Source organism: Rhinolophus ferrumequinum, chromosome 6 (assembly GCF_004115265.2).
Source record: "Rhinolophus ferrumequinum isolate MPI-CBG mRhiFer1 chromosome 6, mRhiFer1_v1.p, whole genome shotgun sequence".
NCBI classification, from domain to species: Eukaryota; Metazoa; Chordata; class Mammalia; order Chiroptera; family Rhinolophidae; genus Rhinolophus; species Rhinolophus ferrumequinum.
In genome coordinates, this window is record NC_046289.1 from 55,624,793 (window position 1) to 55,638,226 (window position 13,434).

The following is a 13,434-nucleotide window of genomic DNA, read 5'->3' on the forward strand; positions in this document are numbered from 1 at the left end:
TACATCCTCATGACTGTTTTATAACTACCAATTTGTATTTCTTAATCTCTTCATCTTTTTCACCCTGCCTCCAACCCCCTTCCCATCTATCACCCTGATTGATCTAGTACCCACCTGGCACTGTACATAGTTATTACAATATTATTGACTATATTCCTTATGCTGTACCCTATATCCCTATGACTACGGTGTAACAACAAATTTGAACTTTTTAATCCCTTCCCCTTTTCACCCACCCCCAACACCCCTCCCATTTGGCAACTGTCAAAATATTCGATGTATAAGTTTGTTTCTGTTTTGTTTGTTTGTTTATTTTGTTCTTTAGATTCTACTTATAAGTGAAATCATGAGACATTTGTCTTTCACTGTCTGACTTACTACACTCAGCACAATACCCTCTAAGCCCATCTATTATCACATGACAAGATTTCGTTCTTTTTTATGGCTGAGTAATATGCCATTGTATACATGTACCACCTCTTCTTTATCCATTCATCCATTCAGGAACACACAGGTTACCTTCATATCTTGGCTTTTGTAAATAATGGTACAGTGAACATATGGATGAGCACGTCCCCTCGAAATACCATTTTGGGTTTCTTTGGATAAATACCCAGAAGTACTGGGTCCTTCTTTGTCTCTTGTTATAGTGTTTTGGTTTTTTTTTGAAGTCTATTTTGTCTGGTATAAGTATTGCTACCCAACTTTTTTGTTTGTTTCCATTTTCATCTTTTTCCATCCCATAACTTTCAGTCTGTATGTGTCTTTCAATCTGAAGTAAATCTCTTGTAGGCAGCTTATGTAAGGGTCTTATTTTTTTATCCATTCTGCCCCCCGTCTTTTGATTGGTGTGTTTAATTCATTTACATTGAAAGTAATTGTTGATAGGTATGTAGTTATTACTATTTTATTATTCATATTTTTTATTTATTTTTTTCATCTTAAAGAAGTCCCTCTAACATTCCTTGTAATACTGGTTTGGTGGTGATGAACTCCTTTAGCTTTGTCTTGTCTGGGAAGCTCTTTATCTGTCCTTCCATTCTAAATGATAGCTTTGCTGGATGGAGTAATCTTGGTTGTTATGTCCTTACTTTTTATCACTTTGAATATCTTGTGCCAGTCTTTTCTGGTCTGCAAAGTTTCTGTTGAGAAATCAGCTGATAGCCTTATGGGCGCTCCCTTGTCAGTAACTAACTGCTTTTCTCTTGCTGCTTTTAAGATTCTTTGTCTTTAACCTTTGGCATTTTAATTATGATGTGTCTTGGTGTTGTATGTAGCTGAGGTTTTACTGCCAATGGTTTTTCTTTGCTGTCTTTTATTGTTCTCTGTGTGTAAATGATGTTTCTCCCTCGAGATTGTTGTTGCTAGAAGCTATGGACTATCTCAAATTATGTTGTTATCCTCTTAGAGTATTTTATGTAAACGTTGTTACTTGACTAACATTTATGATACTAATCCAGTAATGCCACTTTTTTTTTCTTTCAGCATGTCTTCAAATTAGAGCAAGAAGAATATATGAAGGAACAAATTCCATGGACTCTCATAGATTTTTATGATAATCAACCTTGCATTAATCTTATCGAATCTAAACTGGGTATTCTAGATTTGCTGGATGAGGAATGCAAAGTAAGTATGATTTTCTGATGTACTTAGTGTATCACAACAGATATATCAAGGTCAGAAGGTAAGTGGATTTAAGCAGAGACTCATAGTACACCATGAGGTACCACTGTGGGGGTCGCTCTAACTTGCATTCTGAAGGGGCCCTATACCCAAAGCGCTTTAAATATAAATGGTTCGGACTAGGAGAATTTCCTTCTCTTTTCAGCTGATTCTAAGTTATGTGAAAAATTGACATTAGATACAACTATCTACCTATTTTAACACTTTTGTTGATCAATATGCTTATATTTGGTACTTTTTGTCCAGTGGTATGATATACTTAAAGAAATGCAAGAAATTGTACAAAAGATATTTAGAATAATAGTTCTAAATATCCATAATTTAAAATTATGTGAGTTTTACCTTTAATATTTGAAGGTGCAGCAAGTTAGAAAAATGTGAGATTCCCCAGCTTTACTACTCACTAAGTGATGTTAGACAAGTAACCTATTCTTTCTCTTAATATCTGTTTAGTTTATATGCCATGTTACATCTCCAACATAGATTGATCCTCCTAATAATCCAGAAAACTACTTTCTATTTCATACCTTTTTGAATTAGTAAATATTTCACTATGTGCAAATGTTACCTTTATTTAACGAGTTTTGAGAAAATAACATGATGTCATGATATATCATCTTTTATTTGTGAGGCTTTGTTTTTAAAGCAAATCAAGTATTTATTTGATGATTCCTGGTACTGGCAGATTAAGTTGCCCAGAGTTGGGCTGATTCACCCATGGGAAGGTCTCAGTCATTGTTCTTCGTTAGTAATTGGTTTTTGGCCTCTAAGAGAGAAATATGAAAAGAATGAGTTCCTAAATTGAATATCAAAGCTGTTAGGTGACGCCAAAAAATGATCTCTTGATTGATGCATTGGAAGAGTCTTATAACAATATCCATCTTGTTTTCTTTCTTTCTTTTTTATTTCATTGACTGTAGATGCCTAAAGGTACAGATGACACTTGGGCCCAAAAATTGTACAACACACATTTGAACAAATGTGCACTCTTCGAAAAGCCCCGTCTGTCAAACAAAGCTTTCATCATCCAACATTTTGCTGATAAAGTAAGGAAGCTTTATTCTTTTTTCTTTTTGAATACTTAAGTTCAAAGAGGAAAAAAAATCAATAGTCAAGAGGTATCATTTTTTCTTTGCTGGCGTTTACATTCTTTAAGGCTTTATAGGAAAAATAATCTTCATTGTTATTTTATTGTTTTTCTCTTCCTTTAACCTAAATGGAATTATATTATGAAATAAATATGGGTCTATAATGCTCTATCTGTAATTTTGAAATCCAAGAAACTCTGAAAACCAAGTTTTTTAATAATTTATTTAGTGGTTAAACCTGATCTCTGACCGGAACTAACATGAGGTTATTTATAGTCTTTATTTATCCCACTTAGGCTGGATATTTACATATTTCAGTATAGAAATGTTAATATGTTTGATCACAGATTGCTGCTTCAGACTTTGCTGAAAAATTCGGAGTTCTAAAACATAGCTGACCACAAGGTTTTCAGGATAGAAATTGTGGACTTGTGTCACCCTTTGTGATTGAGTCACTGTATCCCTACTAACAAGGCAGGCAGACTTTCTGCTCCAGAAGGTCTGTGGTCTCCTGTGAAAATCAGGAGCCATGAGACTAATTTATATTTCAAGGAGGTTGTGAGGCAGGCTTTCGGGTAAGCTTCCCAGCGTCTCCTTCAGGGTTTGAGGGTCTTCTGAGTCCACCATAATCCTGGCTAGAAACTTTAGAATGACTTTAGGGCTTTCTGAGGGCTTTGTGGTACAGGCTGGGAACCCCATGAGTGGTAGACTGGAGTTTTGAAAGCAGCAACAGTCCATTCTAGAGTAGTTCTACTTACCAAATCATACAGTATTTACAAGCCTCCACCTGCATCAATCATCAGCTCTTGTACTTTCTCTCTGTGAGACAGCCGTTTGTTCCTCCTGATTCCCTCTCTCTTTAATCTCTTCTCTCCCGAGAGGAGATTGACCCCTGCTGGATGGTGAACTAGGTTAGAAGGAGATACATTGGGTCAGCCCTGGAGGAGCTGCCAACATGGGAGACAAGAACCCACTTCATATGGGTCTGCTTACCGGTGACTTGGGAGGATCTTTTAGACCACAATTAGTCAAGTACTACCACTGTTCCCTAGGAAAAACAATATTTAGGGAGTTTCACTCTGTAGTTAACATACTTCTTCCCAAGTTTCTAGTTTCTTAGAATAGAACCAATGATACCACGTTGCTGAGAGCCTATCATATAGACTAATACTTTTTTTGCTGTTGATGATTATAATATCTATTCAAAAGTTTTATTAATTAAGGAGATTTTTCCATGTGTTTTCAGGTGGAATACCAGTGTGAAGGCTTTCTGGAAAAGAATAAAGACACCGTTTTTGAAGAACAAATTAAAGTTCTTAAATCAAGCAAGGTAACCATGTATATGATTTTCTCCAATCAGGATATATTCAATAAAATGTTAATTACTTAAGCATTAGCTTCTTAGCAATAATCATGATTTTTCTAACAAAATCAGTTTTACTGTTAGTTTGTAACTTATCATAACACTTACTGTGTGTTAGTTCCTGTTTTAAATGCCTTACAAATGTTAACTCATCTAATCCTTATAATGAGATATTATCATTACTCTGTCCATTTTACAGAAGAGGCGCATGAGGCAGAGACTTTATAGTTAATGAGTTTTCAAGCCAAATTAAAAACTAGGCTGTATGGTTCAGAATCTGTGCTCTTAACTACAATGCAATATTGTCTTTCAGTTTTATGTGAAGTTGTTGCTTCCGCAGCAGTTGTATATTCTTGTGCCTTTGTGAGAGACTGTGAGAGAAAACAGTATTGTTCTGTGTCATTCTGAAGGGATGCACTAGAAACATGGCCTTATGCACCCCGTCCAGATGGAGGTTGATCTCTGGGTCATTGAGTGCAGCTTCAAGTGTGGCCCAAAGCACTTTGAAATTACTTTTCCTAGGCATACATACTAGAAACACTGCTTTCTAGTGGGAAAAGAATATTCCAGATGGCAAAGAACTATGATGGTTAAACTAGATTGATTATTATGTTGATTCCAGCCTCCACTCTTTGACTCTCATCAGAAAAAGTTAGGGAGACACAACTCACTTTCATTCTATAGGGAGCAAACCAGGAAGCCAGTTACTCAGTTTAGCAAAATGAATATTTAAATAATCAGTAAAAAGCTAAAAATATTCATGCATATTCTTCTAGATTACTGGCTAGCATGCTTTTGTTTTCCTGGTTTATTCTAAAACAATCCTTTTAACTTCAATGGAATATTATATGAACATTTTGACTCTTGCTTTATTTCAATTATTTTAATAATAGAAAGATCATATAAAGACCAAATTCCAGTTTTAACACTCAGAAAATAATGAGTCTAGGTGTCTGTAGAAAGAGTCAGGTTTTCACCTATCCTCCTTGGTACTGGTTGTTAGTGCTTTATAGCTTATAAGATTCAGCTATAAGAGAAAATCTTCTCTCATTGCCAATCCTTGAGTATTATTCAGTTAAAAATTATAAATAATTTTGATGAAACAGAAGTGATGAAACCATGAAATTCTAGGGTTACTACTCTGCCTAAGTAATTTAGGTTAAATAGAACCTCCACAGGTTCTCATTCCCCAAGCACCTACAATCAGTTGTGTCTTTATTCTGACCCGACTTTTCTGATTGGATAGTTATCAGTGTCGTCATCAGAAGGTACCTACCCATTCTGAGGAGTCACTGGAGTGACTGCCAGTCTGTGCGGCGTTGTCGCAGTTGGCATGGTAACACAAAGTGAGTCACATAAAGCTTAAAGACCTCCCCTGCCCCAGTCAGCAGAAACCCGGCCTGAGGGTGTGAACTTCATATTTTAATTTCTTTGCACCTGGTAGGAAGCAAGTGTACTAATTTGTTCTCTTGGAAGTACTAATTTTAGAACATTAAGGCTTGTTTAAGTGCTTTGAATAGAATTAGGTTTGTGGTAATGCAGTGTGGAGTTTTACTTATGCATGTGTATTTTGTCCTTTTTTTTCTTTCTTTAATTTTGTAGGCTTTAGCCAAATGTGTAACTAGAAAAGGAATTAAGGTGTTATGAACTTAACAGAAAGTGTCTTAATTTACATTTTTTCATCATAAAGAAATCCTGTGTTGCCACATCCAATATCAGGGAGCGCATGCATAAATTGCAACTCCACTGAACGCTACTAAATCGCAACTCTACCAAATACCATTAAAAAGAGTTATAACTCCAACTTTCCATGTGTTCGTTGATGAGGGGGAGCATAGCTTATCTACTGAATTTATGCTTTAGATCGCTCATCTATAACATAGAATCATGATTGTGTCTACTTTAAGGGGTTGTTAATGACGATTAAGTGTTATTACATTTTTATTTATTAAAACTTATAAGTTTTATTAAGCCCTTAAACAGGGCGTTCTATATAAAAAGCTCTTATTGAATAATATTGTCATTACTGAAATGATTTCCCACATCTTCATGAAGCTCTTACTTGGATCCTCCTGTTTTCTTTAACACTATTTCCTAGACGTATAAGTTCAGTCTTAAGCAATTCCCTATCTTAGATATAAATAGATCAAAGAAACAAGGTGGAATGACCAGGCATATCTGTCTACTTATATATCTGTATATCTATCTTTCTCTCTTTAAATAAAGTTGGCATCCTCAGTCAGTGGAAAATGGATAAATTCTTCAATAAATGATTTAAGAAAATTGGGAATTTAGCTAGGTAAACAAGGTAAATGAGATAGGCAAAGGTCCCTGCTTTTGTGGGGAGCTAGGTAATCAAATATTTAGACTATCTTAATCAAACATTTAGATAATATCATACCATAAAGTGATAAGTGCTATAAATAAAGTAAAATAGGGTATCAAGCTAGAGAGTATCTTAGTCTACGTTAGCTGGGGTGATCAGGGAAGGCCTCCCTGAGGAAGTGTCATTCAGGCTGTACCATGAAAAATGGGAGACAGACGTCAAGGCAGATAGAAGAGCAAGTGGGGAGCACTGCGACTATATAAGCTGGGTGTGTTTGAGATCCAAAAAGAAGGCCAGTGTGGCTGGAGCATGGGAGGTGAATAGAATGTGTAGGATGGAGAGGCGGGGGCCACTTTCTGGAGGGAAGTGTGGTAAAGAGTGTGGATTTTATTCCTACTGCCTTGGAAAATCTGGAAGGTTTTCATATGGGGAATGATATGCTGCTGGGAGGAGATGTGTTTGGTGTGAGTGGAGATGGGGCCGTAATGATCTAGGGGGGAGATGGTGAACTGAGGTACTGAGACAGTAACAGTGGAGAGGGCATATGATTTGTGATAGAGTTGACAGGTCTTGTTGAGGGATTGAGTATGGAGAGTGAAAGAATGGGAGAAATTGAGGAAGACTTCTGTTTTTAGCCTGAGGTGGATGGATGACGGTGCCATTTACTGAGGTGAAGACTTGTAAAAAATCAGGCTTTGGGAGAAAGAATCAAGAGTTCTGCCTTGAACGTATTTTGCCTGAGATGGCAATTAGATAATCCAAGTAGACATGTCATATAGGAAGTTAGAAATAAAAGTCAGCAGTTCCTGGGGAAAGTCAGGGTAGGTGATAGAAGTTTGGTAGTCTTCAGAACTAGATGGTATTTAGAGCAATGCTTTGGGAGATTGTTTAGGGAGAACAAATAGATTAAAAAAAAATAATAGAGAGTAAGGCCAGAGTCTGTAGGCATTCCAACTTTTAGAGGCTGGCCTGAGGAAGAATCAGGAAAGATATCTGAGAAAAATGGCCAATGATGAAGCAGGAACACCTGCCTAAAGAAGAAATTATAGAGTATTTTCTAATACAACAATGTAAAATGTACTCTTTTTTTTTTTAAGAAAACTCAATGTAGAGAATTTTAAATTTATGGTTTCTTATGGTTTCTTTGAAGAAGAAGCCACACACATGTATGTATATGCATATATATGTATGTATGTATTCTGAACTCTGACCACTAAGCAATTTTCTAGTAGATATTAAGTTAAATTGTAGCACTGTCGCGTCCAGTGCAACGCAAACAGTGAGAGAACGAGAAGGGGCAGCAAAGGTTAAGAAAGAAACAGAAATCAAGAAACTTGTGAAACAGGGGGCCAACGGTCTCCCAGCCTCAAAGGACTCAGAGTCCCGAATCGGGCCACCCTGTGGCTTTTATTGATATACACACAAGAAAGTAGTATTGTTTTCGCCATGGTCTGTGAGTCTCATACCTCACACCAGAAAACTGATTCAAATAAATCACCTTTGCCTGCAAACAGCCGGAATAGACAGTCCCATGATGTCTTAACAATTATGGCATGTGCCTCCCCAGGGACAAATCCTTTATGCTGAAACTTATTGATAAGAATGGAAGGAGAACCGATGTTACCACATCATTGACTCACTTCCCAAGCAGGTTGTGGGAAGGAATATAGCCACATAGGCAGAAGCTCTCCTTAGCCGGGGGAAGGTGGGGGGCTGTGCCCACTTCTATCGACCCCGTGAGTTCTCCTGGTGGTCCCCATGCGGTTCCGCCTGGCTTGGGTTGTTCCTCCCGTGAGGAATCTTACCCATCATTGGCTGACCAGCTATCTTTTGGGGTCCAAACAGAGAGACATGAAGTGTAAGCACAAAGGTGAAGCAAAGTCCCTGAAAGGAACAGTCTCACAGACTTCTTTCTTTAGGGAAAGGCACGAGGGGACAGACGGTTAGGCTGCTGCGTGACAACCTAGCACCTCATGGTGAATATGATATTAGAGCCCAGCTCTATTAACCATTTCACACAGAAGAGAGGAAAACAAAGTTTAGGTAGGCAATGCTAATGTGGAGTGAGCAATTTATTTGGAAATGATAGAATAACGTAGATAAGATTCTTAAATACTTGGTCTGTCGTTGAATAGCCTAGCATCTTAATCCCGTGCTGAGTTTTCACATCACATCTATTAGGAACTCTTCTTTTTCCTCCCTTTGGAAAGCAGCTTTAACATTATAATATAAGATATTAATAAAACATGTATTTCCTCTTTATAACCAACCAAGCTAGAATGTATTATTTATCTATAAAGCAAGGGATACATTCATTTGTGTAGCAAGCAACCGTTTTTGGAATGTTACATATAACAATTTGTTATACACATCGTGAATTATTTTCTAAATTATCCTTATGATTTATAAACACATTCACAGTAAATGAAATTATTTGATTTTGTTTTTTAATGAAAAAAATACTTCTAAGAAAGTGATTTCTTCTAGAGACATTCTGAAATTATTAGACAAATAATTAGTAATTACAATTATAATTTCACTTATGAGAAGGATTTATTTTATTTATATGTAATGTGGCACTGTTATGAAGATATGACATATATCAAGATGTTCCTGTGAATTAATTTGAAGTCTATTTTGTTCCATAAAATTTCTCCCAACCATATTGACTAATACCATCCACCCACTTACTAAGTACCAGATCTGTCAATAGACTTTCATATTGCTAACGTGATAGAACACAAAATTGATTACAGGAATTATACAATCAAATTATAAATCCCTTGAAAACAAATATAACAGCTTACCGGATAAGGATGGGTTTGGGTTTTTTTTTTTTACCTTTTTCTGTAATCCAAATTATTTTCTAAAAATTATTATTAATTTTTCATTAATTTTTAATCTCATAATACTGTAGAACTAATGCATGATTCCCTTCCTGCTTAGATTTTCAGTGATATTTTTTAGCTGGTGCTAAATTAGTGGGCAGACAAATGAAGCATGGTGAAAAAACACTTTGTGGAACTGAGGTAATAAGACAGGATTTTCAACTAGTGTTTTGCTCATCAAATGATTGTAGTTCAAAACCAGTAATATGTTCACAGTGGCCAATTCCTGTGGATTAGGATTTCAAGTCTTGGTGTAGTCGTTTTGATTTTGTTTCCCCCAAACATGGTTGTAGAATTATTGCATTTTTCCACCCATATTTTTATAGCATTTATGTGACACTCCTCTCATATTTTTGGCTCCCAGCACAGATATTGACTATTCTGGAATGTGACTCCGAAAAGGTTTACTTACAGAAGGGAATCACTATGGATTGCAGATCTTCATAATGTTTGTGTAAAGGTTTACATTTGAGTTTGGGTTTAGAGCATACTTTCTTTTTATTGTTTCTGACTCAGTTTAAGATGCTACCAGAATTATTTCAAGATGATGAGAAGACCATCAGTCCAACCTCAGCCACCTCTTCAGGGCGCACACTCCTCACCCGCACTCCTGCAAAGCCCACCAAAGGCCGACCAACCCAGACAGCCAAAGAGCACAAGAAAACAGTGGGGCACCAGGTGAGTTCAGGGAGCCCCTGCTGTGGTGCTCCTGCCCCTCTGGCTCAGCTAAAGCCTCAGGGCTTCCTTTCCCAGCCGCCCAAGTGGGACCCTCAGGCAAGAAGAGGCTGGAGTTTTCACTGTGAGAGCCTGAACAATGGCTGGAGACTTTGGACAGGAGGCTGAGCACCAGTCAGCGTGTTTCCCTGTGCGTGGGACCCTGTGCCCAGTGCAGACAGGGAGAAGGACCTGACACAGGGCCACAGCCTCCAGTCCCCATCCCAAGTTCCTAATGGTAACCCCACCCTGACTGGACTCTCCCCTTCTCTCACTTATTTTCCATACGCTTAAGCCATCTGCTACTTTTTTCAGTATCTTACAGCAAAACTCCCACTGTCCATGATTAAATGGGCTTAAATAGTCTTAAAGTGAGGTTATATTTTTAGTCAAAATTCTGAGTTCACAATACAAGGCTATGGATATCTGTATTAAAAAGAGGGTGGGAAGAGTGAACTCTAATGTAAACGATGGACTTTGGAAGGTTATGATGTTTCAGTGTACTCGTAGGTTCATCAATTGTGACAAGTGTTCCTCTCTGGTGAGGGATGGTCATGGTGGGGAAGGCTGTGCCTGTGTGGGGACAAGGGATGTATGGGAAATCCCGGTATCTCCTCTTCAGTTTCGCTGTGAACCTAAAAAGTCTATAAAAAAGGGGATGGGTAGAGAAAAGAGGTGGGAGAGAGTAAATGGATATTTAGCGGAGTAAACATGGGAATGGTAGCGTTTAAGTAAGTTATAACCTAAAGCCCTAGCATTCTTGTTTAGTAGCAGCTCCCTTTCTGAGGATGGGTCAGGTCCACAGGTAGCAAAGTCATCTCTACTAGTGGCACTGGAAAAAAAATTTTTAGTTGTTTTACATTATCTTTGACTTGGACAAAACCTTGATGCCCCTTTTCGCTCTTTTTCTTGCAGTTCCGAAACTCCCTTCACCTGCTTATGGAGACCCTCAATGCCACTACCCCACACTACGTGCGCTGTATTAAACCTAATGACTGCAAGTTGCCATTCACGTAAGCATTTCTCAACTACTGGATTTAAAAGTGTCCATATCTCATAAGGGTTACCAAACCGATAGAAGGGAAAAAGACTGGGCACATCTTCATGTCTTGTAGAGGGGAAAGGACTACGTAGGTAATAGAATTTTTTCTTTTTACATTTGACCTCCTTTACCCATTTCTCCCATTGCCCACCCCCCACCTCTGGCAACCATCAATCTGTTCTCTGTATCTATGAGTCTGTGTGTGTGTGTTTTGTTTTTACATTTAGCATCTGAGAGATCATATGGTATATGTCTTTCTCTGACTTTTTTAGCATCATGCCCTCAACATCCATCCATGTTGTCGCAAATGGCAAGATTTCAGTCTTTTTTTTTTTTTTATGGCTAAAGAATATTCCATTATATATACCACAATTTCTTTATCTTTTCATCCATCAATGGACACTTTGGGCTGTTTCCATACCTTGGCTATTGTAAATAATACTACATTGAACACGGAAGTGCATTTATCTTTTTGGGTTAGTGTTTTTGTTTTCTTTAGATAAATACCCAGAAGGGGAATTATTGGATTCTATGGGAGTTCTATTTTTAATTTTTTAAGGAACCTCCATAACTGGTTTTCATAGTGGCTGCACCAATTTACATTCCCACTAACAGTGCACAGGGTTCCCTCGTCTCCACAGCCTGGCCAACACTAGTTATTTCTTGTCTTTTTGATAATAGCCATCTTGACTGATGTGAAGTGATATCTCTTTGAGGTTTTGATTTGCATTTCCCTGAAGATAATAATTTTGAACATTGTTTCTCGTACCTGTTGGCTATCTCTATGTCTTCTTTGGAAAAATATGTGCTCAGATCTTCTGCCCATTTAAAAAATCAAATTGTTTGTTATTTTGCTATTTAGTTGTATGAGTTCTTTATCTACTTTGGATATTAACCTTTTATTGGATATATGACTTGCAAATATTTTCTCCCATTCAGTAGGGTGCCTTTTTATTTTGTTAATGGTTTCCTTTCCTGTGCAGAAGCTTTTTAGTTCGATGTAATCCCTCTTATTTATTTTTGCTTTTGTTGCTTTTACTTTTGGTGCCAGATTCAAAAAACCATTGCTAAGACCTATGTCAGGGACCTTACCTGTGTTTTCTTCTAGGAATGTTACGGTTTTAGGTCTTATGATTAAGTCTTAATCCATTTTGAGTTAATTTTTGAGTGTGGTATAAGATAATGGCCTAATTTCATTCTTTTGCATGTGGCTTTCCAGTTTTCCCAACACCACATATTAAACAGACTGTCTTTCCCCATTGTATATTCTTGGCTCCTTTGTCATAAATTAATTGACCAAAAATGCATGAGTTTATTTCTGGGCTCTCCATTCTGTTTCATTGTTCTGTATGTCTGTTTTTATACCAGTACCATACTGTTTTAATTACTATAGTTTTGTAGTAGTGTTTGAAATCAGGGAGCATCCAGCTTTGTTCTTCTTTCTCAAGATTGCTTTGGTTGCATTTTTTTCAGTTTTTGTACCTTTTGAGAATGTGAGAACAAATTAGCAGTTGGCCTTCTGAGCATTTTAAAAGTTGCGATTAACCAAGCATTCCTAGTTCTAGTTTTTGTTTTAAATTTATTTCAGTTCAAGATATTTCTAGGCTTTTGTTAATTTGGGCATTAGTTAAAACCAGAGCTGGGTGGGATAAGGCTCCTTTGGAAAAGGCTCAGCGTTATCCCTGCTATTTTTTAACTGTTGAAACCATCAAAGAATATCTACTTTTACCAAACATATTGTACTACATCAAATACCATGTATGAAGGGGAAGGTTTTTTTTCAAAATGGAAACATTTTTCTAATTTTAAAAGTAATGCATGCACACTGTAAAAACAATTTTCAGGAAATATAAAATAGTATGAAAATAAATGAAAAAGCATTCATTGTATCCAGAGAGATAACTGGTATTAATTGGCCAACGTTTCTTCCTTCCCTGCTCCGTGTGTGTGTGTGTGTGTGTGTGTGTGTGTGTGTCTGTGAGAAAGAGAGAGAGAGAGAGCGAGAGCGAGAGAAGCTAATAAAAGGGAAGGGCTCATGCTGTAATTGCTGTTTTGTATCTGCTTTTATCTTAATACATTGTGGATGCTTTTTATGTTAGTAAATAAAAATCCATATCATCATTCTAATGGCTACATAGTATCCCATTGTATAGGCATACCATCATTTATTTAAATGATTTCCTAGTGACTGCCATTTATGTTATTCCAACAATGCTGTGATAAACATCTTTTGCCCTACATTTTTGTATATTTGCCTGATTACCTCCTTAGGATAATACATTTCTAGAAGTGGAATTTGTGGGTCAAAGATTAAACACATTTACCAAGGT

General features: G+C 37.0%; 1 protein-coding gene across 8 annotated transcripts in view; it reads left to right on the forward strand.

Annotated features, from left to right (window-relative positions):
* Window positions 1-13,434, forward strand: part of MYO5A (myosin VA) — a 163,496-nt gene that overhangs the window by 87,944 nt on the left and 62,118 nt on the right. For all 8 annotated transcript variants that reach the window (XM_033107344.1, XM_033107342.1, XM_033107343.1 and 5 more), the window contains exons 12-16: window positions 1,486-1,626; window positions 2,604-2,729; window positions 4,018-4,101; window positions 9,865-10,026; window positions 10,978-11,075. In XM_033107344.1, coding sequence (XP_032963235.1) covers window positions 1,486-1,626; window positions 2,604-2,729; window positions 4,018-4,101; window positions 9,865-10,026; window positions 10,978-11,075 — 611 coding nt within the window. The remainder of the gene's footprint in view (window positions 1-1,485; window positions 1,627-2,603; window positions 2,730-4,017; window positions 4,102-9,864; window positions 10,027-10,977; window positions 11,076-13,434) is intronic.